This window comes from Strigops habroptila, chromosome 14 (assembly GCF_004027225.2).
Source record: "Strigops habroptila isolate Jane chromosome 14, bStrHab1.2.pri, whole genome shotgun sequence".
NCBI classification, from domain to species: Eukaryota; Metazoa; Chordata; class Aves; order Psittaciformes; family Psittacidae; genus Strigops; species Strigops habroptila.
The window spans coordinates 786,126-813,786 of record NC_044290.2 but is presented as its reverse complement, the minus strand read 5'-3'; the positions used below and the strand labels follow the sequence as shown (position 1 = coordinate 813,786).

General features: G+C 52.8%; 2 protein-coding genes across 7 annotated transcripts; both read right to left on the bottom strand.

Moving 5' to 3' along the window:
* On the bottom strand, window positions 1–27,097 carry LOC115616767 (bMERB domain-containing protein 1-like). Of its 6 annotated transcripts, none has more exons than XM_030506442.1 (7): window positions 17,345–17,431; window positions 10,882–11,002; window positions 7,487–7,560; window positions 3,995–4,109; window positions 3,798–3,871; window positions 2,980–3,134; window positions 1–2,410 (listed from the first exon to the last, which is right to left on the bottom strand). In XM_030506442.1, the coding sequence occupies exons 1-6, from the start codon at window positions 17,418–17,420 to the stop codon at window positions 3,016–3,018; spliced, it is 579 nt and encodes a 192-aa protein (XP_030362302.1). In that variant the 5' UTR covers window positions 17,421–17,431; the 3' UTR covers window positions 1–2,410; window positions 2,980–3,015. The 6 variants fall into 6 exon arrangements, 2 of the variants coding, with proteins under 2 accessions (XP_030362302.1, XP_030362303.1); XM_030506443.1 differs by having other exon boundaries at window positions 3,831–3,871; window positions 17,345–17,430; XR_003994388.1 differs by lacking the exons at window positions 1–2,410; window positions 17,345–17,431 and adding an exon at window positions 27,056–27,097 and having other exon boundaries at window positions 3,056–3,134; window positions 3,225–3,871.
* MFSD6L (major facilitator superfamily domain containing 6 like) lies at window positions 24,588–27,002 on the bottom strand. Its single transcript, XM_030506440.1, has one exon. It carries the CDS (start codon window positions 26,994–26,996, stop codon window positions 25,035–25,037), a length of 1,962 nt encoding a protein of 653 aa, XP_030362300.1. The 5' UTR covers window positions 26,997–27,002; the 3' UTR covers window positions 24,588–25,034.
* Window positions 27,098–27,661: the final 564 nt, after the last annotated feature.

Here is a 27,661-nt window from a genome sequence, read left to right as displayed (position 1 = left end):
CAAGCTTCCAACAGACATTTATTTGGGTTGAAATCAATGCACATGAAACAGTGTTGCTCCCGTGTGCTGCACACCTTTGCCATGGGTTAAAGTACAGGCCAAATGGTATTGTATGACCAGGACAGAAGCCTGTCTCCTTCTCCATGACCAGCCACACAAACACAGAACAAACGAGGCGAGGACCTTGCCCATGTGCCCCCAGCCATCCTCCTGCCTGGCCAAGCACTGCTCAGCTGAAGTCTGGGGTCTTGTGGGCTGGAGGTAGGGATGAATTAGAGGAGCAAGTTCTGAATCAAGGGCTCTTCTTCCTTAGCTCCCTCTCCATACAACCAACCAGTTTTGGTTACCCACCCTTCCCAAGAAGATTCTGAGGAAGGCAAGGACAATGAGGAGAGGGCTTCCAGGTATGGAGCCTTTGGTCTGTGCAGATCCAAGCAAACACTCGTATTGCACCACGTACATGACTGCAGAGTGACCAAGCAAAGAAATCACTGGACAGTTTCTGTAAGAGCAGGGAGTGAGTGGCCTCATCTGCCCCACCACCTCCAGGATGGATGCCACCAATGATGTCCTGACATCCCTGGTTGGACAACAGCTCCATGTACTGCACCTCACTCCGTTACAGAGGGTTGGCAAAGCAGAGGGGAGCTCCCTGTGGCTTAATTTGGCCCTGTGATCTGCAGGAGGCTCCCTCCAGCACACACTGAAGTCTCCCCCAAGCAAGGAGAGCACCAGGAACTGGCAGGTGGTGGTTGTAGGATGCTGTAGGACATTAACAATGAGCAGCACAAAGTCGGCATGTTCAGACTGAGACCAGTGACTCAAGATGACACAAACCACAAGTTTGCTGGAGGTGACCAGGATTGTGTTGGCCCAGTTGGACCTCGTAGCCTGGTCTATGAATGTGCAGAGGGACTGGTTTAGTTTGTGGACTTTTCTGGCTGCTAAGAGCCATAGGAGGAGGAGATTGCTCAAGAAGGACAAGTGAGTGGAAACCCCCTTGCACAGGTTAAAGAACAGGTTCCCACACACTGGGTTTCCTGGCAGTGCTGACGAAGACATTCAGGAGGGGCTTGGACCTGCTCATGGCACTGCACTAGGAAGGATCCCACCTGCATTACGTTTTAGATGGACAAATGTGCTATCAGGCGCAAGGGAAAGGGCCAAATAGGTTGCGGCCATCTCACTGGCATGGGCATGATGGGCAGTGACAAGGCAGGAGCACCATCTTAAGACCCTACAGCAAGTTGCAGAAAGACTGAGCTGGAGCATTTTGGCCAGAGGGCAGCCACAGCTCTTGGGCAGCCACCCAAATGGGAGCCCATCCCAGAACATCCAGTGAAGCCATAGCAGCCTATGGAGCAGAAGAGCAGGCAGGGGGAAGATGTGAGAGGCCTTCACGCCCAGCAAGGAGAGCCCTGTCCTGCCACGAAGGGCATTAGCAGCTCTGGCTGTGCCACCTCAACACAGATGGGTGCTCAGAAGGGACAATGGGAACTGAGACACTGGGTGCCCTCAGGGTTCCATGAGGCTTTTGCACAGGGCTTTATGTCCAGGTCATGGTTCCAAGCCCAGAGGCGCTGGCTGGGGCACTGGAGGGCAGGACTGAATGCCCTCTTGGTAGTGAGAGTGTCTCATCTGCTGCCTCCACCTTCCCCTGGCACGTTTCTAGGCTCCTGATTGGTTTTCCTTTTCCTTTTCTCCCGCACCCTGCCCTGTTCTTCTGGATTTTTCTCCCTTTCTCTTTTGCTCTAATTTCCTCCTTTTCCTTAGAGCTGAAAAGTGAATCCGTCATAGTGAGGTGAGGAAAGCAACTCATCTGCCCATAGTTCAACACACCAGGTCTGTGCTGAGGTGAGAACTTCACCAGAATTAGCCCTTCATTCAGCCAGCTCTGGGGTATGTCCTTCACATTTTGCTCAGCTCTACCCAGAGCCATAGAGCACCTTGCAACAAAACTGATGCAAACACAAGGAAACCCAGACCAGAGACATTCCCCACCAAGAGTCCTCAGGAATCATCCCATAGAGACCCACAAGGTGGCACAAGGCCAAGGATGAGACATCATCTGTGGCCACAGCATGTCTTGGATGGTGGAGCACAATGTTCTCCAATGCTTTCTCTATCACTCTGTCCAGGTGAAGGACTGCACTGGTCCTCTTTGTCATGGCCTCACTTGCTGTTGCTGCACACACCTCTTCCAAGCTGAGCTCAGGTGGAACTCGGTGTTTGTTTGAAGTCATGGAGGAGACAGCCACTGACACGGCCCCAAGGACACATGCCATCATTCAAGCTTGCACCAGCCTGCTCGGGAAGTCTCTTTGGTGGTGCTGCTGCAGTGGGAAGCATGAACAATGACGGGGAGTTGAAACGCTCAGAGGAGAGCAGATTGTGGACTCTAGCTGGAGACCTGGGGAGGAAAGGCGAGAGGGTAGGAAACTATGGGCTGCAACCGTGGGATCCCCTTGGTGCCTCCCTTCTCCAGTGGCTAGAGAGACAACCCTGCTTTGTAGAGCACCTAATGCCAATGAGACCAACTCTTGGGTGTCAGGCCACCCGCCACAGTGGAAGTCTCCAGCAATATGACGGATGAGATGTAACCTCCCACAGTGAGTACAACCCTCTGGACCCCCTTACCATCATCTTCCTCTTACACAGTGCTTGTCACACATGCTGTCAGTCAGGACCTAGCACTCAGCTCGATCATGCTCATCACCTACTGGGTGAAGCCCAGGCATGGAGGAAGGTGGGAGCTCCTCGCCAGCTGCCCTGTGATGAGCTGTAAGGTCTGGACTCAGACTCGTGGTGCTGTAATTTCACTTCACCTGTGTTAAAGCTGTGATGCAATGGCAGCCCCTCCGGAGGGTGGTCCCTCATGGCCCATGTGTGCCCCACCAACCCCGCACAGGCACATGGCCGTTTCAGCACTCCAAGGAAGCCCCTCTTGCCCAGCCCAGCTTCCCGGGATGTGCACGCTACCATGGTCCTGTCCTGTGCAGAGGAGCTGGGGGTGGCCTACATGATGGAGCAGGTGAAGCCGCAGCACTCCTTGAGCAGGGTGAGGCCTGTTTTGGTCACGTACGGTGCGGAGGTTTGCTGCCCCCTGGAAGTCACCTTCTTCTCTTTGGCAGGAGCTGTGGAAAGAGGAATCAATGTCTGCCTGATGGTAAGGGCACAGGCCCATCACTGCTGCTTAGAGCTCCTTTCAGAGCTAAGATGCTGACCCTCCTCAGACCCACAGCTGGGCATAAGCTCCTGCATCCAGGAGGCACATCACCATCCATGCTTCGTAGGTATCCACAGGTAGGACACAGCCACCGGGACCCTGGACTGGAAATGCCTCCCACCGTGCTGGGAAGGTGTTCCTTCAGTAATGACGAGGAAGGGGGGAAGAGGGTAGCCTGCCATCAGAGGTCATGAAGAGGGTAGGACTGGATGGATACCACAACTTGTGACCTTAGGTAATGGTGTGATGAAAAGTAAGAAACTTTTTGGAAAGTGTTAGATGAAGGACATCAGCCATAAAAGAACCTATTCCCATTCTCATAGGACATGGTGGCTGGGAAATGCCGGGAGGGAAATGGGAGCATAACCTCTGAACTGATTCAGGATGTTTCCACAATGCGATCTCAGGCACCAGCATCCCCCAGGTGCTGCTTCTCCACATCCTCCTCCAGCAAGAGGTGGCCTCCAGGTAAGCCAGAAAAGCAGTGAAATCTTGGAGCCAGAGTGCTTAGGGAAGGGGAGAGACTGCCAGGGAGGTTCAATGAAAGGAATAAAACTCATCAACCACCTACTTGTTTTCTGGAGGTAGCTTTTGGAGAGCTTACTTTGCAAGAACTCTGCCATTTCCTTGTCTTCTTCCCTTTCCCTGTGACAAAGAGATTGGTTACCACTCAGGAAGAGCAGCACGGCACCAGGAATATGGCATGGTGCAGATCAGAGGACAGACTGCACTGTCCTCAGCGCAAAGGAATCAATGGCATCCAGTTACCTGAGCCTCTCAAACTCCACATCATCCACCAGGAAATCCCGTGTTTCCACCAGCTTGTGTATCTGCTGCACCAGCTCCTCTTCCTTCTGCCTCTCCTCGTTGGACTTCTCATTCTCTGCAGCACAGGGAACACATTTAACACACCAGCAGGGACCATCCCACCCATGCAAAGGCAAAGCTTGCTCTGCTTCTGCTTAACCTGGGAACAGATATGAGTGCAGGGGTAAAAGCCAATCCAGGGTAAGCACCTGGATGCAGATACATGACACTAAATAAGAACCACCTCATCCCAAACCGCCCTGGCTGGGAGGGGACAGGTTTGGTGTCATCACACTGGGAATTTTTAGCTTCTCCCCAGAATTTTCACTGGGGAGCTTTGCAGAGGAGCCCCTCAACAACAGGTCCTCTCTGGCGGGAGACAGCCACAGCTCCTCTGGGGCCTTCACCCTGCGCTGCTGAAAAGGCTGTGTACCAGGTCTCAACGAGCTCAGAAATGCCAGACTCAGATGTCATCCTTCAGCCAGGATGTGCTTACCCCACATTTCCCATGCCAGCACACCCAACCAGTCCCAGCTTGGCCCTGAGCTGGGAAGGGGTCCAGAGACCTCTGAGCCACATCTTCCATGTGGCTGAGAAACCAGCCAGGGCCTCAAGTCTATAGGGAATTATCAACAATGCCCAGCTGCTTCGCGAGCACCCCGTCCCACCACTTAGCCCACACCTACAGAAACAGTGGTTTTGAGCCTTATTCCCTTGCTGAACATGGTCCCAGTGAGCTCATCCTCTGCATCCGACCTTTCAAACCACTGTCAGCGCCATTCCCACCCCAAGGATGACCACAGGTGTGTGCCTGGCTATTCTGAATGTGTTAGCCTTGGCTGTCACTTGAACCCCCAGACTGACCTGCTTGAGCACGGTGGGACCCACTTGTGCCACATATCTTTGAGCAGTGAGTTAGTGAAGGCCTGGAAAACTCTCGCCTCACTATGAAGTCATGTCCTATATAAATTGGTACATAATGGTAAAGTGGGATATGAAGATGATAGAGACAGGGCTAAGGAGTGTTAAATACAAACAGAAAGCTACCTTAGGTGGAAACTATGACTGTCTGTGCTGCAGCTATTTAATACCATTTCTGAATTCAACAGCTAGCTCCAAAATCAATCCAGCACCGGATGGATCCACCTCCAGTCTTCCTTCAGCTAAATAATAATGGAGAAATTCACAGTATGGAGCAAACCCTGTAGGCTGGGTCTCAGCAGTTACCCAAACTATGTATTGATTTGTAGTTTAAAGTCTGCTATGTATTGATCTGAGGTGCTGCTGCAGGGCTCTGAGTAGGAGGAACTTCTCATAATCATCATGTAGTTAGGAACATCCCCAGCAAACAAAGGTTTCTCCTACAATCGTGGTCTTGTGCAGGGAGTGAGCTCGAGTTTCCCAGCAGAGAAATCTGGACTGAAGTCTGGGCTGACAGTCTTCTACCATGAAGAGTTAACCCAAAGTCTCCTGGCTGTGGGCACTGTCTCTGTGCTCCACCTGCCTGGTGGGAATAGGAGCACTTTACAGTGTCATTTGGATGCCACAGGAATCAGCAACTTGAGGCTGTACACAAACATACCAGCTCTTTGGAGTTCATTAGCAATCTGCAGCCCCGAGTTAGAGCATGTCAGTGTTCACATACCCACTGCATAAATAACACACCTCTTTTCCTGACTTGCTGATGTCAGAGCCCATCGTGACGACGGTATCACTCTGCATCAGTAAAGGCACCTTGGTCTGGTGAGGCTTCAAGCCACAGGTCTGGCTGAGCTCTGAGTAAGCTCTGACGTGTTTGAGTCTTTATCTGAACCAAGGTTCAGTGCCCATTGTTACAGATGATCTGCTGCCATAGTCCCACCAGTGATGTGCAGGATTTTTTCAGCACAGTCTGAGCTGAGTCAAGTTGTAAAGAAGATAAAAAGAGCACCCCTGATGCGAGCAGACTTTCTGCTCTCAGCTGAATCTGGGAGTGCTGAAAAGGATAGAAATGAAAGACGGAAGCAGATGAGGGAAAGCCAGCCGCGTTTCTCCAGCTTCAGAAAAGGCCAAGTTTATCTCTGGTTCTGAGCCAGCGTTTAGGTCAAGTCTTGTTTCATGAACTAGAAGGTCTTTGATTAAAATCCCACGAGATTCGAGTCTACACTTTGCAAGCAGCTCCCATTTTTATGGCAGAATCCTCCCCTCCCCTGTCTGAACCTCCCTCTGGATGCAGCCAGGTTGTATTAAATGGATCAAGACCTGCATATTAAACGGCAGTTGGGCTCTAAATGCGTGCTGAAGACTCTCAAGCACAACATCATGGCTACACTGTGGCATTAGAAAGAGACAAGGTTTCTTGCCACTCCTGGCTTTGGGATAACCTTGGGTACAGAACCCACGAGCTGAGCTGCTGCTCTGGGGAACAGATGTGCACAGCTGGTCCCTTGTCTGCATCCAGGCATCGCCCCCTGCTACGCACTCACTGGTCTCAGCGAGTGCAGCATCTTCAGAGAGAGGCTTGTGGTGGAAATAACTGAGGCCCAAATCTTAATGCTTGGATGGGTACCAATAAGCAGGGATGTATTTCCCACCTGGTTCTGAAAACACACCTGAAGTCCTCACTGGGGGACAAATGAGGATGTCCTAGGAGGAGGCACAGCTGATGGACACAGCTTGCAGGGAAGCCTTTCTTGCTCCTTCTCATTCAAACCCTGAGCTGTTTGGATGTGCTTTCCTCTGAATACTTTGGCTGAGTGGGATCCTTTAGAAAAATGAGGTTTGACCTTTCCTGGGCTGTGAAGGGACAAGGGTTGCTCTGACAGGGCCACTGAGGGTCACTGGTCATGATAAGGGGGGTGACAAAAGCAGCATTTCCTCTCAGCTGAAGTTGTCACATATGTTGCCCTGGGCTGTTTGCCTCTTTTCAATGTCAATGATGAATTCACCTAAATCAGGGACACCACCAAGCACTTTAGGCATGACAACCCCCCAGCACACATACTGCTGCTGCAAACAGGAATCCTCCCCTGCCCCATCACTGATGCAGTTCTGACATGGCCACAGCAAGAATTCACGGCTTTTCACACACTTCAGGCCTTTGAAGGCATGTCCCCTCCTGCTACCTCCAAAGAGGCCCCTCCATGGCGTGCTCTGACAACTTCTCCTGCTTGTCTTAATCAATCTGAGGATCCTCCCTGTGGCAGGTCCCACTGTGCCGGCATTCACTGCCACCTCACTCACCTCCTGTCCTCCTCCCGCACCAGACCGATGCTCCTCCTCAAGGGACTCCTGGTTTTTCTCTGTTGTTGTTTCAGACACCCATGTTCCAGAGGCTCACACCCTGCCCGCAGCAGCAGCGCCTCTGGAGCGCCCTGGGGTGGGAGCCCTTCAAGACCTTCTTGTGTTTGATGGGAACCTTTCTGTTGAGAGCAGCGGCAGGGCACAGCTCTCCAGAGCATTACAAAGCCGTACCTGGAAGCGCGATGAGTTGTTGAAGCTCCTTTTTCAGCCGGCTGATTTCCTTACAAAGCTGAATGTCATCCATCCTACAGAGACACAAAGGGAACCACTGAGAGAGGAAAGGTTCAGAACCTCCAGAGCAACACCCTACCAATGCTGGGAGGCAATGCGCGGGGAGCACAGATTTACCTGCCTTCCCACGGGAAACCGAACTTCGTCTCAAGAGCTTTTGGTAAAGCTACACGGTTTGTGCCACTGGTTGTTGGCAAAGAAAAGGTTTCATTGCTCTGATGACAACGAAGCCTTATTAAAACCTGGCACATCCACCACACAACAGCAGCTGCGTTTCTCCTTCTCCTAAAAAATAATCCCCAAACAGCAAAATCTCAAACCAAAGAGAAGCTGCTGCCACAGTAAAAGACGTGTCATTTTCATGCTGCTTTACTGCAAAATTAGAAAAAGGTAGAAAAAGGAACCACAACAGAGGAGGGAATGGTGCAAAAAAAAGCTGCAGTGTCCACTGGGAAATACGGTCATGTCAACAGGAGAAGAGAAGCCTGCTGGAGCTGCAGGCAGTGAAATCACCTCAGCTCAAACCACACACAGCAGCGAGAGACTAGCCAGGATGGGCTCAACTCAAATGTCAGCACACATCAAGCAGCAACCCAAGGGCTGCCCAACCCCATCTGCCCTTCCAGCACTCTCCGAGGTCACATCAGCCTGGGGCCAACCTCGGCCAGCCACATCTCCAACCAACGCATGACAAGACCAACCATTTGACACTGTTCCTTCTGCTCTGAGCCCTCCCAGGGCTCCTTACACATTGTCCCTCTCTGGGACAATTAGGAAAAGCTACTGCTCTGATGATTGACTTATGAGCTGGTGCGACCTTGAACAGATGTGCCTCTGCTGCCTTTTGAAATACATGTTAGTAAAAGCCCTGTCTGCATCTTCAATAATCCTGCTGGTCCTTTCACTGAGTCACACCATCCACCCCTTCTGGGTTGAGTCACATTTGCTGGAGCTACTTGAAGATGCAGCTTTGCCAGCTGAGCAGAGGACACCAGAGATGTCAATGAGGGAAGGGAAAATTAAGAGACTGATGTGGGATCCTGTGAGATATTGCTGTAGGAGGAGATGGTCTCAGGCGGAGGAGAAGACTTCTCGGCTCTGTCAGATTTCTGCTCCATCTGACAGCATCTTCCTTTGTTTGCCCACCACACCAAGCCAATCCCTGCGAGCTGCATGTGGAGAAGGAGAGGTCTGTTTTGGCCTTTTATTGCCTGCTCATAGTCCCATGGTGGCCAACCCCTGAGCTCGTACGAGGAGCGCCAACAAGGTCTGCAGGCGACACATGGGCAACAGGCTGACTGCCAGTGATACACTCACTAAAATTAAAAGAAACAGTCAAATGATAACTGAAATATTATTAAAATTAAATTGGAATTTAATGCTGAGAGAACTGATCATGAGAATAATAAATGGGCAATCATAAACATTCTCAGCTCAATAAAACTGTAGAGATTGCAAAGACGAGCACACAGAAGGCTGCTGCTGGGGCTGAGATTCCTTCTGCCACTGGGGATACAGCTTATTGCAGGCTCAGCCACAGCCACGGCAGCCCTGCGTGTCGCAGGGAGCTGGTCAGAGCACTGAGCGGGTGAGGTGCAGAGCTGAGTCTCCCACAGGAATACCAAACCCTTCTTTTTGCCCTATAAAAGGACAACTATTGGGAGCTTCATTGTTTTCCAGAGCACGGACATCTCAGAAACGTTGGAAAGCTTTAGTCTGATGTTTCCAACAAGAAGACAACACTGCTCATGATCATGATCAACTGACCAGACGGATCACTCCTCTGCTTCACAGCAACCAATGGAGATGTCCATCTCCCCAAGGTCCTCAGTCCAAACATCCCAAACATTCCAATTTTTTCCCCATTGGGAAAAAATAAAGCCCTCGCAGCCCCAGGTGCCATCGCTTTAAACCCTGTCCTGCAGAGCCAGGTCTGGGATCCCCCTGCTCCAGCAGCAATGCCCAGGGAAGCCCTCAGCTCTCCCTGCTCTCCTCCCCACTGCTGTGCTCTACAGAGCCGATGCTCAAGCTCCCCACAGCACCTCCAAACTGCCCAGACGTGTTATCCTGGCATTCCCAGACTTCCCAGTGACCGCTTTCTGCATGCCCACTCCAGTGTGTGGTCTCTGTGCGCGATTTCCTTTTGTCTTCCAAGTGCTGGTCAAGGATGACAATAAATAAAGGGACAGGAAAAGCGAGGGATGTTGAGGTGTGACAGCACCTGTGAGGTTTAGGTATCAGTTGCCTTGGAAAGCATCTGAAGATTACACTTTTTATGATTTCCGAAAGTCCTTTTCAACCATATATTCAGGGGGAACTGTGCCTCCAAGACATCATCGCTCCAAATCTGAGCCCCTAAACCAGCTCTCAACTTCCCCAGACAGTGGATTTACACAGGCACTTCCAGGCTCTGGTGATCCCTATAGCGCAGGTACCAGTGGGGACCCAGGCACATTAACAAAGCAGCATATTAAGTGCTGCAGCCCAGGAAATATGATCTTTGCCACTACCAGTAAAAAATCCCAGGTTTTCTGTTGAGCTGACAGCATGGGATCTGGGCTGACTATGGCAATGTAGTGGTATTACAAAACTTAATCAACGCAGACTCCGGAATGCTGTCCTTTTCCTCCCAAACCATAACATTTCCCAATGTACCCAGGAAAAATGTTCTTTATCTGCTTTGATTATTGAAATGGACCCTGAAGAAAACCCTTCCCCGGCTGCAAAAGGCTGTGCTGGGAGTGGAGAGCAGGATGTGGTGTGGAGACAGGCATCAGGCACCAATGCTGGTCCAGCCACACTGTGTGCTGCTGACCCCAGCAGTCAGGGAATGAAGGAGGAAAGGAGGAGCTGGGAGGATGTGTAGTACTTCAATACGGGGAGAGGAAACTGTGATTGTGTGGCTGCTCAGCAGCCACAGATCTGCGTGCTGGGGCAAAGACATATCTCCAGAGAGCAGCAATGAGCCCCAAGCCTCAGGTCACTTCTCAAGCCCAGCCCAAGAACCATGCACTGAGGAAGAGTATGGAGCCACTAGGAAGATGGGTGCTTGTGGCTGAATATGGAAACATTTAGTGTAGTTTAGCCCATGCCATAAACTCTGTTTGCACAGAAATAGGCTGGCTCAAACCATCACAGCATCAGTGGCAGCTTTGTAACAGGGACCTATTCAAGACCCTTCCAAGAACAAGGCCAGAGAAGTGGGAGAGGTTGCACTTCGAGGTGGGAAACGAGGTGGAAAGCAGTCTCAGCTCTGCCCATCCCTGGGATGCTCCATGTTTGATGGGGTAGGCAGAAGGCGCTGGGGGGACCCCGGGAAGGGGTCAGGTACTCACATGTATCGCAGCTCTGACTCCCTCCTCACCAGGATCTCCCTGATCCTCTCGATTTTGAAGAGCTCCCCTTCAATGTCATCGATGGTGGTGGTTGAGTCAGCCATGGAGACAATCTCATCCTCTGCAAATGGAACAGGAGCCATGTTAGACAGTGGGAGACCTCAGATGGGTGCTGAGGGCAGAGAGGGACCACAGGGCTACCATGGGACACCCTTGCAAACCCCAGGCCAGCATAACCACCAAGCACATGCACAGCTTAAACTCCTTTCCAGGCTTCTTGATACTCTTGTGGGTGCTGCAAGAGGAGACAGCACATGGGAAGTCACCAACGTAAGCAAGAGCATTGAGCTGCTGGCGACTGGGTTTGGTTTAATTGTGCTTTGTGTGAGCCAGGCACTGGCACAGCTCTGCTCACTGCTGCGTCAGGTCACAGCCAGCTCGCCCTGCTGAGCACAGCTCCATACACACATGCAATATGCATGAAGTGCCTGCAGGAAAGGGGACCTCAGAGGCCAGCAGCTCTCTGAGCCTTGGAAACAAGCAGCATTTCACCTGCTCACACCAGTGCTGGGCTGGGCTCTGCACTGTGAGAGAGCCCCACATTTCCAGGGGGCTCCCCCTGTGCTGAGTAGCAGGAGGATGAGGAGCTAAAAGCTGCTGGAGGGAAGGACAGGAACATCTCTTGTTCAAGCCTCAGGCATCTCCAACACAGAGCCATGAGCCTCTGTGTGCACCCTCCTCCAGGACACGCCAGGAACAAATGCTGGGCCCATATAGCACAAGCTGAGGAGTTACGGAGGTGAAGTTCCTACAGCTGCTCCCCTTACGTCACAGGATGGATGAAGACCCCCCCCCCCATCCTTCCCAACTCACGGAGGGAAAAAGTCCCCAAGGTAGCCAGCAGGGCAGTTTGGCTTCCTCATCCTCTGGAGCACTGAGCATCACCTCTATAACCCACTTGGGGAAACTGAGGCAGGGAAAGGGGTGGCACTTGTTCAGGGCAAGAGGCAAGAGCCTCACAGCAAAACGTGGGTGAAAGGAGCTGTGATTTCTGTTACAAGAGGAGCTCAGTGGCAAGCTAAGGGTCAGACAGGATGAGAGCCCAGCAACCTCCATCCATTGCTCTGCCTCCCCCATCTCCACTGATTCACACACACATGTCTCTCTGATGTCCCCCTCCTTTGCACGAGATGGTCACACTGATTTGCACAGGGATCTGTGCTGATTCCCACAGTGCTGGCACATCCCACAGCAGCTCCCGACCCCTTCTATGGGGATAGAGGAGGTTTTACTCCCAGGCCAGCTCCCACCTCCCAGCCTGGTCTGGCTCTGAGAGACACATCATTGAGCTTGTTATCACTGACAAGCAGCAGCACATTTTATTAGGAGGTTAATCTGGCTCTGCTGTGATACACACACAGCACAGGCTGGCGACAGGGGGCTCAGCAGCTACAGCAAAGCCAGAGCACAAACATCAGGGGCAAATCCTGATTCCTTTGGATCTTCACAGGGCACATCTCCCCTGCGCAGGGAGAGCACAGACAGGGAGCACTGACTGCAGCAGCAGGATTTTCCAGGCTGAGATCTGGGAAATGGAGATGTCAGAGCTGGAGCATGTGGTTTGGGGATCCCAAATGGGACCTGGGCCAGTGCTGAGGGCAGCATTAAGGCACAAGGCAAAACACTCTGTACCCACTGGTCCTCTACCCATCATGTGAAACTGCTTGAGAAATCGTTCCCAGAGTGAGGCATGTTTCAGGGTTTATAGTGGAAATACGAGTGGATTGGGTTAGTGTCACTGGTTTTGAGAATAGTTTTCTGCTGTTTCTGGCTTAGAAACTCATGAGGACTGCTTGGAGGTTCTCCCTCTCTCCTCCTAGCCATGAAGGCTCCATTCAGCTGATGCCAGCATGCTGAATCCTTGATCACTCCCCGTCCTGAGCTGTCAGGATGCTCTCAGGAGCCAGCACTTGCTCAGGACAGCCTGATGGATACACAGGTTGGACAAAGTGCAGGGCAGGATGTGCTGCCCTCCCTCAGCTCTTGCTCAATGGCTTTGCTGCAGATCTACACAGAAACCCTCCCTTAGCCTCGTCTCTATGGGCCTGAAGGGGGTTGCTAAGGGGACTGGACTGTGGTTGCTACAGGACCAGGCTGCGGTTGCTAGGGGACTGGGATGCTGAGGTCCCTCATCCCAAGCATCCTGCTGCTCTGCCACCCCAGAGCTCCTCTGGGGCATCATTCCTGGGCACATCATTGCCCAGGATCTCTCTGTGACTCTGTGACTTCACTGCAGGCACACGCAGCTCCGCGGGGCAGGATGTCCCTGCGGGTGGTGGCCAGCACACAGATGACACCACACGTGAAGGTGTGGATGGTACAGCCGGCGTGTGCTTGTAGGCAGCCACTCCCTGAGGTCAGGCTGTACTTCAGTGCAGCTCCAGACCTGTCAGGAAAATGCTGCCTTGTTCTAAGTGCTGCTGCTGTGAGCAGGGTAAACCGACAGGGCTGATTATTTGAGAGATGCGCCAATAAATATGAGCTTTTCGCAGCCTTCGTTAGCCAAGGACAGATCTAACCCTGCCAGGAGCACAGGGGTGGCTCTGGGGGAGGAGGACTGTCACTCGTGGCCTGGGTGGGAGGATGAATAACCCAGAATATCTTTGATCACCGGTGGCAGACGATTTGGCTGAGGTTCTCAGCCAGCTGTTTCCCTGTGGGTGAGAGCAGGGGTTTGTAACAAGTGGAGCATCGCTTCTTCTCCCTTATCATCCTCATTAGCAGAAGCCATCCCAGAGGTGATGGGAGAGGTGATTCCTCACCTGTGTACACAGAGGGCGGAGGTGGCGGTGCTGGGGCAGGAGGCTGGGACATCAGTTCAGCCCATAGAGAGCTGCCCACAAAAGCAAGAAGGTTCCTGGCTCAGCTCTGGGCAGGTTCCCACCAGAGACAGGGAACTACATGTGGCTGGGACCACCCTGCCCCAAAGTCACCCTCATCTAGGACACTCCCCAGCAGCCTCCTGCTGCAGGTCAGGAGCATCCTGTGGGATGGGGACTGTGGACAGAGCAGAGCAATGGCTGCAGGACTCAAGCTGGGAGGTGCTCAGCCCTTGGCTGTGCCCTCAGGGTCATGGCACCCCCTGTCCCTCAGGCAAGATGTGTCCTCAGGCACTCCAGGGAGCTGCCCACCAAAGCAGTAAGTTCTGCACAAGTAGCTCTAAGGGGACAGTCCTGTGCCTGGAGCTGCTTCATTCAGGGCAGAAGCAGAGGGAGGGCAGTCCCGGGAGGATGCTCCTGCAAAATGAAGTCCACAGACCCTGGGAGAGAGCACCTGGAGACGGGGACACAGAGGCCTCTGCACCAAAGCCATGCACTCATCCTCAAGAGAAACCAATGAATCCATACAGGTGATTAACAGGCATCTGCCCAGGCCCATAGGTCATCATGCCAAGACCTGAACATCTGAGTGAGGCCGGGGACTGGAGCAGGGGATGGACAAGGAGAGACTGAGAGAAGCAGGTTGAAGAGTTGTTCAGACACTGGAACAGGGACCAGAGAAGTTGTGGGATCTCCATCTTTGGTCCAGGATCCTTCCTGGAGAAGGCTGTGAGCAACCTGATCTACTGAGCCTGCTTTGAGCAAGGGGTTGAACACAATATCCCCAGAGATCCCTCCTGATCCAAATTCCTCAGTGATTCCATGTAATGTGATCAGTCAGTGACAACCGATTGGGATCATAGAATCCCAGACTGGTTTGGGTTGAAGGGACCTTAAAGCTCATCCAGTTCCAACCCCCCGCCACAGGCAGGGACACCTTCCACTAGAGCAGGTTGCTCCAAGCCCCTGTGTGCAACCTGGCCTTGAACACTGCCAGGGATGGGGCAGCCACAGCTTCTCTGGGAAAAGTCTGTGCCAGCGCCTCAGCACCCTCACAGGGAAGAGCTTCTGCACCAGAGCTCATCTCAATCTCCCCTCTGGCAGGTTAAAGCCATTTCCCCTTGGCCTTCCCTGCTAGCTCAGGAGATGCTTTCTCCAAGCAGGCTGAGTTCCTGAACCCCAGCAGCTACAGGCATGGGCCGGGTGACAGCTCTCCTGAGGCAGTGGTGAAACCAAAGGGCACTTGTGTGCCCATCGACCTGTGCGGTGGCAGCGGCACCATCCAGCACCCACAAAGAGCAAGTACGGACACTCGGAGTTCAGGAGGGATTAAAACCCAGCACACCCTGCAGCAGGCAGCTGGGCAAGAGATCTCACTGGAGATGGCTCTGCCAAAGCTGCAAATGGGTTTCTTACACCCTCCCTAAGTGCCTGGCACCAGCAAGGGATTAAGGCATGTTTATTACAGCTGTGATCAAGCTCACAGTCCTGAGTCTCCCTTTGGGGATGGAGGGATGATGCCCATGTGCAGCCGCGCTGCCTAGGGCTCCCTTAGCTCCCACAGCTGCACACACAACGGCACAGCCAGACACAGAAACCATCCCCACACTGCCCAAAGCACCCCCGACTGGCACCATCTCAACCTGGCAATCCAGGGAAGGGAAGAAAGCTCCAATTGAAACTTGGAGATGCTCTTATCATCACACATGGCCCAGGGGGAACAAGTATCATTAATGAGGAGTATAATAGCCGGAGTCTTCCACTCCATATGGCTTTGGTGAAAACATTTAGGCAGGCAGCAGCAAGCCTGGGATGAGTCACAGCACCACCAGCGCGGGGCTGAGTTTCAAGCAATTTGCTTCATGATTAAAGTTGGGCGATTGACTGACATTGTGCTGAGAAGGGGTCAAAGCTCTTCCCCTGGGCTCCATCCCAGGGGCCTTTAACCCAGCCGTGCGCTCTCTGTGCCGCAGGAAGCAGCAGAGCAGGGGGCACCCAGCCTCTCAAAACCAGCCCCTGCTCCAGAAGCTCGATGGTGACGCACCCCCCGATGCTGGGGCTGCCCTGTCAGAGGGGCTGTGTCCCCACCACCCACCCTGCCCCGCAGGAGGGACACCAGCCTCCAGGACCGCCAGTGCCTGGCCAAGCGCAGCGGTCCCAGAGGACAGGACCCCCGCTGCTGGCAGCCTGCAAACCACAGGAGTTCTCAGTGCAGCCTTGTCCTGCTGCAGCCAGGGGACCCCTCTGGCTGTGTCTGTGCAGGCCCTGGCGCTGGCAGCGCCGCCGGGCCCTGTTAGACAGCCATAACAACAGCCAGAGTGCACGGGTGGGGTACCTGCGGGACTGACAGGGGTGTCACCAGGGCTTAGCCCCCTGCAGCTCCCGCTACGGGGTGCACACTGCCCTGTGTCACCTCCTGAGCACAAGAGGCTGCGTGTGCTCGGGGCTTCACAGGGTTGGCCTGAGGTCTCCTGGGGCCGTAGCAAGGAGCAGAGCAGCATTCAGAGACCAGACACTGACTGTTGCCATGTTCTTGCCTATCACAAAGGTCCCCCAGGAGCCGGGATTTACAGAACTGCACTGAACCAGCAAACAGCCACCACAACCCTGCTCGCAGGCACCCGAAGGGGGATGCCCGGTCCATACCCAGCATCCTGAGTCCAGCAAGTGTTGGACCCTTCCCTGGACCACCCTGATGTCACCCAGCTGCTGGCAGCAGGGGATCCAGATGATGGATCCCATGAGGGCAGGGTCTCCACGGGGACACTTCTCAGGCAGGGGAGGCGAGGGGAGAGGATATCTATTGCCATGCTGAAAGGCACAAAGGAGAAGGACTAAAACTTCAGGCATCTCCTCAAGGGGCTGAGCGGCTCCACGGCTTCACCCCCACACAATCGTACAAAGCAGGATGCCGGAGTTTGCTCCATCGCTCCTTCCCTGCCTTTCCAGCTGCCTGCCCCTATCCCGCTGGGTGCAAGGGGCTATGGGATCAGGAAGGGAAGACCTCGCAGGGATGTCATGGCAGAAATACTGCAGGAGCCTCCCCTCCGCAGGATGCTGCCCACAGCCCAGCTTGGGCACCTCTCTGCTCCTACCCCAAGGTCGCGGGCTCTCCCCAGGACAATCCCCCTGCTCCGTGTCCCCCCCTGTGCCCACCCCGCTCCGTACCGGAGGAACCGGTCAGAGACGGGAAAAGGCGGCGAAGGGCGGGTGGGACCCCGCTCTCCCGGTCACAGCCGGGCAGCACCAGCCGCGAGCGGGCTGCATCCCTCCTCCTACCGCTTCGTTCCCTCCAGCCACCCCCTGCTCTCCATCCTTCCGCCCTCCTCCCGCCCAGTCCCTTCCCTCCGTCCTCTCCCCCCTTCTCTCCGTCCCCTACTCCCTCCGCACCCCCAGCCCTCCCGCCCCACTCCCGCTGCCGGGGCTCCGGCCGCGCCGGTGCCGGTACCGCTCCGGCGAGCACCGCGGGGCTCCGCTGGGTGGATGAAGCCGCCGGTTCCCGGCGCTCGGGGGTGCCCGGGTTGTCCCGCACCCGCCGGGGTCGGTTTGGTTCCGCCGTGCCCGCGCGCCCCCGCCGCGCTCACCTGGCCCCGCGCCGGCGGGCGGCCACCGGGTGGGCTCCAGCGACCCGTACCGGGGCGGGCTCCGGCTCCGCTCCATGCCGCAGCCCTGCCCGCGCCCGCCGCGCCGCGCCCTCTGCCGGCCGCGCCCCCCGCGACACACACCGGCCCCCCCGGCGCCCCCCCGGGGCTCGGGCCGCCGCTGAGCCCGGCCCGGCGGCTCCGCACCGCGGGGATCCCGGAACCCGCAGCCGGAGCCCGGGGCGGGTGGGAACGCGTCCCCTAACGGGACCTGCCGAGCCCGGTGGAACACGGCACCGAGCAGCTCCTTCCCAGCAGAAGTCGCTTTTCCCTAGGGACAAACACATCAGCAAGTGCTTAAAATATATCTGAAGGTTCGTGTTGGTTGGAAATCCAAACGTTGGTTGGTGGCATGTTGGCAGCACTCACAGCAACAGGCATCCCCCGCTGGGATCTCCTGCAGCAACTGGTCCCACCATCCTGAAGGCCTGACCTGGCACAATGGCATGGGTAAGCAGGGCTGGGGTTGGTTGGAAACCCTCCTGCTCACGGGGTTTCACACTTCTCCCTCACTGGTACCGGTTGCCTCAGCATCACTTTTCCCAAAACACATGGAGAGGACACACATCCTCTGCCAGGACACTAGTGCCGGGCTGCACACCCAGAGCGTGAGCAGCAGGTCAGGGAGGGGATCCTGCCCCTCTGCTGCGCTCTGGGGAGACTCCCCTGCAGTCCTGATCCAGCTCTGGGGAAACAGCACAACAGGGACGTGGAGCTGCTGGAGCGAGGCCAGAGGAGACCCCGGAGCTGCTGCGAGGGCTGGAGCAGCTCTGCTCTGGAGCCAGGCTGAGAGAGCTGGGCTGGGGCAGCCTGGAGAAGAGAAGGCTCCTGAAGGGGAGACCTTAGAGCAGCTCCAGTGCCTAAAGGGGCTCCAGGAAACCTGGAGAGGGGCTTTGGGCAAGGGCCTGCAGGGACAGGCCAAGGGGAATGGCTTTAACCTGCCAGAGGGGAGATTGAGATGAGCTCTGAGGCAGAAGCTCTTCCCTGTGAGGGTGCTGAGGCGCTGGCACAGACTTTTCCCAGAGAAGCTGTGGCTGCCCCATCCCTGGCAGTGTTCAAGGCCAGGTTGGACACAGGGGCTTGGAGCAACCTGCTCTAGTGGAAGGGGTTGGAACTGGATGAGCTTTAAGGTCCCTTCCAACACAAACCAGTCTGGAATTCTATGATACGATTCTATGACATGTTCCACTGCAGGTTGTGCCTGGTATCTCCATGGTGGCTTCGTGCAAGGGCACAGGTCCAAGGCAAGGGCAAGGCTGGCTCGGGGACCCACCAGCTCATTTTGGGAAGTGCTGTGGTTGTGGTTTAACCCCAACCAGCAGCCAAGGCACATGCAGCTGCTCACATACTGCCTGGTGGGATGGGGGAGAGAACTGGGAGTGTAAAAGTGAGAAGATTTGTGGATCAAGTTAAAGGGTCAATGAGTAAAGCAAAAACCACATTGAATCAACACAAGGAATTCATTCACCACTTCCCATCACAGGCGGGTGTTCAGCCATCTCTAGGAGAGCAGGGCTCCATCACACGTTAACAGTGACTTGGGAACACAAATGCCATCACTTCCAATGATCCCTTGCTTCCTTCTTACCCCAGTGCTATATGCTGAGTATGACATCACATAGTATGGAATATCTGTGGGGTCAGTTGGGGTCAGCTGTCCCGGCTGTGTCCTCCCAATTCCTTGTGCCTCCCTAACCTCCTCACTGGTGGGGTAGGGTGAGAAGCAGGAAAGGCCTTGATGCTCTGCAAGCACTGCTCAGCAGTAACAAAACCACCCACGTTATCAGTACTATTCTCATCCTGAATCCAAAGCACAGCACAGCACTGTACCAGCTACTGAGAACAAAACTAACTCCATCCCAGATGAAACCAGGGTGGCCACAGGAAGCCCCTGGGCTGGGGAGCAGCAGGAGTGATGGCTGCGGGGAGGTGAGGGCCAGGCTGGGGGGTTCTCCCTTCTCACCCGGCTGGCAGCAACTGCTGGAAGTTGACAGTCGGTGCAAAACCATAAGCTATCAGTGAGCAGAGCAGAGGTATGGCAGCGTAAGGGATGGGTCTGGAGGATCAGCCCCTGTAGAGAAACACCAGAGAGTGGGATCTGCTGTTGGTGCCTGCTCTCAGCATTGTCTGTAGCTGCTCCCCTCTCCAGTGTAACAGGCAGCCAAGCTGATCTGTGCGAAACATCCTCACTGGAACTGGCTGAAATCTGAGCAACATCTTGGAATTCCCATCTCCAAAACCTAGCGAGGAGCTGCTGACTTTTGATCCAGTCCAGTGTTTTAAACCAGAAGATGAGCAAGGGAAATGGTGCCCCAGTTAGACAGGCAAAGCCCCACTGAGGGATGCAGCCACCTCAGGATCTAGTGGTTTGGTTGTTTGAACAGGAAAGGTAAGAAAGGCCACCAACTGGCTGCTCCTCAGCTCATGAAATGAGGAGCATCCACCAGCACTGTGACCACGAACTCAGGTCTGAAGTGACTCACATTGTTCTGATTGCTCCACATGCAGAGAAAATGGATGTGGAAGTATTTTCATCACTTCTTCAGTCCAGTACTGGACAGGATTACTTGTGCCATGAGCAGCCAGATCTGCTGTGGGCTGCAACTTGAATTCCCTCCCATTCTGTGCATTCACTTTATCCTTAATAAAAATATGGGATTCATTCAAACAGCCCAAAGTCACACAAAGAGCTATAATCTAACATGCTGCAGGGCAGGTGAACCCCACAGCTCTTCCTTCACCCAGGTACACTCTACATCCTCAGCTGAGAAGTCTTAGAGGGTCTTGGGGTGACTTTCACATGGGTCTGTGTGAGAATTGAGTCACCAGCAGCAACACTTTCAGGGCACGAGCAGAATATTTCTTAAAAGCAGTAATATTTCCCTGTACACAGTCACTTCTGCAGGAATGAAGCAGCTACACATACATTATAAGCTTATAACTGTGCCAAGCAACAGTAACACAACCTCCCAGGTACCTGAGACGTGCCAGCAAATACAAATTGATTTAAAACACAGCTTGGAGACCATGAGGATGGACACAGTCATTTGAAGCTCTTTAAAGAAACAACCTGAGCAGGCAACGGCAGAAAACAGGAACCACTAGGGCACATTGAACTGATTCCAAGCCTTCAAAAACACATCCGAGGTGATGCTCACAGGGCTCTTCTTTGCCAATTCAATCAGGTGCATATTGAAGACAGAAGGAAGCCGAGTATTTCATTTGTCACTGTTGAGAAAGGAGTGTGGTCCCAAGGACCTGAATGCATGTACATGTCAGAATAAGTGGAGTTATTTCATAAGTTTATTTTCCTTAGGAGTTGTCAAAAAATCAGGTTCATGTTTCTCAAGCCACACTTTTAATATTCAAGTTATTTCAGCACGTGACTCTGTTTTCTGGCTCAAAATTGCTTTTCCTAACAATAAAACCCTGTGTTAACACAAGCCTGCTCTTTCTGGTATTGTAACTCCCTCCCTTTTCTGACCTTTCAACCCAATTAGAGGTAGAAATGTTCTCAAGGTTTCAAAACTGCAGCCGCAACACCAGCAGCTCCCCTGTCTGCTGTACCAGTGAGCTTGAGGTAACATAAGTACGGGTTCTGCTCCTTGATTTCTTCAGGCAAGATTTCTAAATATTAAAGGTGAAGCGGAGGTTAATTTTAAAGTTGCTTCATCCTCCCCTCTACGTTCGGGTTCACAGTTTTATGGTCTCAACATACCCAACTTGAAGTAAGAGACTGCCCTTGGACAGAAATGTCATTTATATTAGAGTAAAACCAGGCCCCAGGGAGAAATCATGCAGAAAACACCCCATGTATCAGCTCCCTGAGAAATGTACGGTCTAAATTAGCAGAGATTCCTTTACACTGGCTCCCTCTTGCTAAACACAGCACTAGCGATGCCAAGCCAAGAGTGTCAAGATATTGCAAGATATTCTTCCCCCCAACCCCTTCCTGCATTAGTACCACTCAGTGCTTATGCCAGTAACACGCAGGAGCTGCCCAATACTTTCAAGAACTCTATATGGAACCCATATTAAAAAGACAAGGAATTTTGGTATCATGCTGTAACCATAATTCATCTGAGAGTTCAAATCAGCATGGGAATGTCTTGTCTGGACTTTAAAGATGAACAAAAGGAGAAATGCTTCCACGAGCAGCACCAAAGACAGCACAGGTCGTGCTTTAGAGATGGCACACTCCGTCCTGGAATAAGAGACAATTCAGGAGCTCTTGCTTTTAAGATTCAGAACATGCAGAATAACTCCACAGCTCTCAAAAACATCACTCTCCCCTTCTTGTGAAACTACAGCTAAATGGATTTACCTTCAATGGTTCATATCTACGACGTTGGGAAATAACTCACTGCAGAACTACAAAAGCTCTGTGTGAATTCATCTGGGCAGGTTTCACTGCAGTCCACAAAGGCACAGGCTGCGGTTGTTTGCTGGATTATAGAAATCTTTGGAGAATACTGGAAAGGATCTTACTATGCTGATCAGATCCACAGAAAAAATGAACATTTAGAGATCATTGCCCACCGAGTTTTACCTGATTTCATATGCTGAGAGTGCCACACTTGTGAAGTCAATCGCAGACGTGAGGTGCACACAGAGAGGAGCTGAAGGAAACATTTGCAATATCCCATCGTAAAATAACTGCCAGAAAGACAGATTCTGCTATTTTAGTTTCCTTCTAACTTAGGAACAGAATTTTAGGCAGCAAGAGAAGGTGTCTGATCCAAGGAGTTACTCAGGGTCCTGTCCAGCCGTATCAGTGGTGCACTGAAACTAACTGCAGTGTTTCATGCTAAGCAAAAAGCCCTTTGCCATTTTTTGGCCTTATCTAACAAAACTGATTTACCCAGATCCTTTGAAACCTCTGACAAAGTACGCACACATCGAGCTATGTGGCTGGGCTACAAAGACCAGCATTGTGCTGAACTTGTTCCTCAATACTAACTATGGTTTGCCTCCTGAGCTCAATTAAATAGAATTGTATTCAGAGAAGCTCAACTTAGATCCTGGACTGACACAAAGGGGCAAAAAAATTGGAAGTATTTGTACACATAAGCCTCTGAAATTTGCTTAAAGTTCACCACGAAGGAGGCAAACAGCAAAATGTTACGTGATTTTACAATCACTTTTAACATTACAATTGCTGATTAAGGATAAAAAGTTAAAAACCCTGAAGTTGCAACATCAATTTTTTGGCAAATAGTTGCAAAGTAGTGCAAAAATAACTGCTGATGTGGTTGGAAATACATCATGAGAATCTATGTTCCCCAAAGGCAGTTTGGTTCTTCTCGGTTACATCTTATTCTCAACAGCATTAAATTCCTTGGCATGTTCTTAAAAGCCAGGCTCAGAGCAAAGAAGTCTCACACAGATTAATTTAAGTCTCTTGCTTCCGTCCCCTTTTGCCTTGCAGGGTCTGTGGCCATCAGAGAGGAAGAAATTGAGTCACTGATGTGGTAGAGCTGAAAGACAGAAACTGTATAAACCTCAGTGGAAAATGATTTCACCAAATTGGTGCGATTTCTTCAGGGAGTGAGCCCTCTGCCACATTCACTTCCACAGTGGCTTGTAATTCAGAACGTGTCAAACTGTATAAATGATTCTCCCCTGAAACAGCACCAAATGTGTTTGTTGTATTAATAATTTGTAAAAAATCATAATAAATCTTATTATGCAAGTTTATGATACTAAATTAAGCTTTGGACCGTACTTAGATCCTCCCTGTTCTTAGGGGCAGTGGCTCAGCACATCCAACCATCCATGGCCGAGACGAGCACGACGCTGTCACCAGCCCTCCACCACGGTCACAGGATGGATTGCACAAGCACTTTTCATTTCAAGGTTTCTCTCTGCAAAGCTGGAATTACAGCAGCTGTTTTCTGTGCCAAAGCAGATAAAAAGAGAACTTATCACCCGTTTAATGGGCTTCAAATGAGGGCAGTCACTTCCAGCTAAAGAAGCGACTGCATTTTAAAACATTCCAGCTATTCCTCTCAGAAAAGCGCTGATGGCTCCGTGATGTGCTGCGCGCAGTTACTCAAGGCTGAAGTCAGATGCTCTATTAACAAGTAAATAGAGTTCCTGAGGTATTATATGATAATAAGGCTGTGATAAATTCTTGACACTAAAATTGCTCTCGAGTTTGAATTCCTGGGAGAAAGTAACAGCTTAATAAAAAGATCCAGCTATTCTTGGCACAAGGACAGTTCTATCTATAGTCATTCTAGTAGAGTATTCTGCATGGCAGAGTGGATTGTGTCAGGAAAAGACAGAGCTAAGTGCCCTGAAAGCATCTGATACACAGATAATCTGGAATTGATGCATACAGAGAAAGACTGTTTTCAGTGGCACTGCTTTTCCTTGTCTGCAACCGCTTTCTACTGAGTCCAGAATGCAGCAGGGTGACAGATTGCAATGCCATTTACATATTACATATTAAATATGCATATAAATATTCTGCTTTCTGCAGCTGCCTATCTCACAGCTTGTAAGACACCAGGAAGATGTTATTAAAATCTATCCCTCTGCAAAGGGATAGATGTTGCTCCTTGACCAAGGAAGTACATAACGAACTGACAGCAGCTTTTGATGTAACTGAAAGGACCGTAATGCTCAAAGCTTCTCTGCCAGTCTTTTAATGAGACCAGACCACCAATTTCTCAATCTTTAAGCAAATCTTATCTATTGAAGACGTGTTGAAATCTGTGTTCCTCTGAGGTAAAGGCAAGGCAGACAAGGCAGCGTGAGGACCATTCATAGCAGGCCCTATTCAGGACACAGATTTAGTTCTAAAAAGGAAAAGTGAGAAGAGGGCTGCCCTCAGGCCAAACTGACCCGGGGGGAACCTCCAGCTTCCACCAGGTCAACTCAGCCAGTGCCAAGTTCCTTTGGAACGAATATTGCCCTCCGGTAATTCCCAGCCCACAGAAGTTACTCGGATCAGGAGGGCAGCCTGCTTCCTGGTCACCCCTGACGCTGGCTGCCACCACCTTAGGTAAACAGAATCGTACATTCTATCAAACAAGGAAGTGCAGAGGCTGCTCTGCTCCATTTGGCCAGCCAGCATGCCCTGACTGTGAGCACACACAGTGCGCTGTTACCAACAGATGCCAACACAGAAACATACTTAAATCCCGAAACAGGAAAAGACAGTCTGTAGCAAAACCTGATATTACAAATCAAAGGAGAGCAAATGAACCATTTTTTTATTCACATCCCTTATTTAGCAGAAGGAATTCAGACATAGCACCTTGAAAAAGTTCAGTGTGCTGTCAGCATGACAGCATCTTTCACTCAGCTTTGCTCAGTTTCCACAGCATCAGCTCTGGGGAGCAGGAATTCAAGTTTGGTTTTTGACTAAAAACTTAGCTACATTCATTTCAGCAAATGTATACCCGGAAATACCTCATTATGATTCTGGAAGCAAAATCATTCTGTTAAAAAGGCAAAATTACCATAAGAACACTATAAATCGAGAAAATGAAAAAATTTATAAAATTTTAACAATAAAAATCTGTCCTGTCAGATACATACTGTATGTATTTAGCACTTTAAAGGTCATTTCTGGGCATCTTCATCATCCCATGTCACCACTCCACCCCCTACATTCAAGTACAGATTAGTTGATCCCATGCTGGTGTGACCAACTCCTACTGAAGCTTTCATCCTTCATGGCTTTCACCAGCCAGTCCCTCTCGTTCTCCTCGTCGGAGTCACTCCCATCACTGGAATCAGCAGCCAGGAGACGAGAATAATTAATTTTCTTCTGCTGTGGCAATTTAGATTGGACGATTAAGAACAGGAAGAGCCACAGCACCAGGCACACGCAGCACGCCCTGTACAGAACGGCCAGGCCAAAGTGCTCCACCACAAATCCTCCCGCAAAACTGCCCAAGCTTGCTCCTCCACCATGGCAGAGGCCCTGGAGAACAGCGTGCAGGGACCTCGCCGTGCCCGGCGTGGCGATGTCATCCACTGTCATGCTGACAACCCACCACAAAGCGCCGCTACTGAAGGCAGATAAAGTCTGGATGAGGAGAACTGACCACGCAGTCCACAAGAAGGAGTAGCACAGAAGCTGTGCTGCCAGGAGGCTGAGGCTGATTGCGACAATTGTGCTGCTTGAGAAAGTCCTCAGCAACTTCCCTTTGAAGAAATAAAGCAACATTTCAGCAAGCAGCCCAACGGCCACAGAGAGCCCCATGTACAGCTCCCCGCTGCCTCGGTCCTCCAGCTGCCAGAAGAGAAAGTTGTGCCCGGCAGCGCCAGCCGCGCCGGTGAGGAGCACGGTGGCCGCGTACAGCATCGCCCGGCCATCGCCCCGCAGCAGCGCCAGCGCTTTGCCCGTTCTGTTAACGTGGCTGCTTTCCTTGGGAAGATGGATGGGAAAGAAGATGGTGACAAGCAGTGAGAGCATTACCAGGAGAGCATAGCCATAGAAATGGACAGCGAGGCGGGTGATGGAACTGCTGAAGACGCAATTCAGATGATCCACGACTACGGCAACGCTGCAGGCACCTACAGAGGCACCCAAGTAACTCCAAATCCAGAGCTTGCCATACCCGTCAGTCGCATCCACGAAGTCGAGGAATTCATAGAGACTCTCGTCCACTGTCCATTCGAGAGAAGTACCCAACAGCTCCCAAAGCACCACAGCACCCAGCACCATAAGAAAAATCTGGTGCTCTCTGTTCTGAAAGATGTTTTGCACTGCTTCGAAGCTGATGTCTTGAGCATCTTTCTGATGGTCTGAAAGGTTTCCAAACACATAAGCATCTCCAACAGTTGGAAGAGTTGTTTTAAACAAAGGAAGCTTGTTACTTTTGGTAGCAGAAAGCCTTTCCTCAGCATTACCAGCAAGATCTCTTGCAGCAGAACCCAGAACGCTTATTTCCTTCTCGAGTCCATGTAAGGGCGGTCCGTAGGAAGCCGGCATTTCTGGTTCTTGTGTCTCCCAGTTAACTGCTGTCACAGGAGGTGTCCAGCCAGAGGGGCCACCCAAGTACCCATTTGTCTTTGTGCCACCTTCTCCACCCCCTCTGCCTTGTTTCTCAACCACATCTGTCAGGCCAAACGACCCCTGGAAGGCTGGGCTGCTCAGTGTTGCCTTTCCGCTCGCTATTAAACCTCCAGCAGTCGTTTTCAGCGCTTCTTTTGACACAGCTTTCGCGTTCGTAACAGCGCTTGTGCTTAACACACCGTAGCTGCTGGTGCCCGGGGGCGGCCCCGCGGCGGCGGCCGCTCGGTGCCCCGGCTGCTGGGTGTCGTTACCGAGGGTGCCGGCGGCGGCGGGCGGGACGAGCGTGAGCAGCAGCCCGGCCCCCACCGAGCCCAGCGCGGCGCCGGCCACCAGCAGCCGCCGCCTCCCGCCCGCGCGGGGGCAGCGGGCGCAGAGCGGAGCGCACAGCGCGGCCGCCAGGCGCTGCGCCCCGGCCGCCAGCCCGACCAGCGGGGCCGACAGCCCCAGGTGCCGCAGGTACAGCGTCAGGAATGGCGACGCGCAGGCCCGGCCCGCGCCCTGCAGGGCACGGAACAGGCCGGAGAGCGCCAGGGCTCGGCCGACGTCCCACTGCTCGCTCATGGCGCTGCCGCATGCTCCTCCCCGCGCCCCCCCGCCCCTCCGGGCCGCGGTGACCGTACCTGCACGGCGCGGCCCCGGCTCCGCCGCCCGCCCCAGGCCCGGCCCGGCCCCGCCGCACCTGCCGCGCCCCGGGCCCGCCCCGTTGCCATGCGACAGGCGGGGGGGGGCGGCGCCGCCTGGCGGCCGGACGGGGAGCGCCGCCCCGAGCGGGACACGGGGCACCGCGGGCGGCGGCAGCGCTGGTCCAGCTCGGTGCGGGTCCGAAGGGAGGGGATGGTTGCTGCAGTTTCCCCATGTGCAGGGAAAAAGGAAAGCTAAGCCCTTCAATTCAGAGCCAGGATGGACTTTGAGAACAGAAACCTCCCACACTGGTCACAAAGTGACAGGAAACACTTTTTCATAGAATCCCAGACTGGTTTGGGTTGAAGGGACCTTAAAGCTCATCCAGTTCTACCTCCCTGCCATGAGCAGGGACACCTTCCACTAGAGCAGGTTGCTTCAAGCCCCTGTGTCCAACCTGGCCTTGAACACTGCCAGGGATGGGGCAGCCACGGCTTCTCTGGGAAAAGTCTGTGCCAGCGCCTCAGCACCCTCGCAGGGAAGAGCTTCTGCCTCAGAGCTCATCTCAATCTCCCTTCTGGCAGGTTAAAGCCATTCCCCTTGGC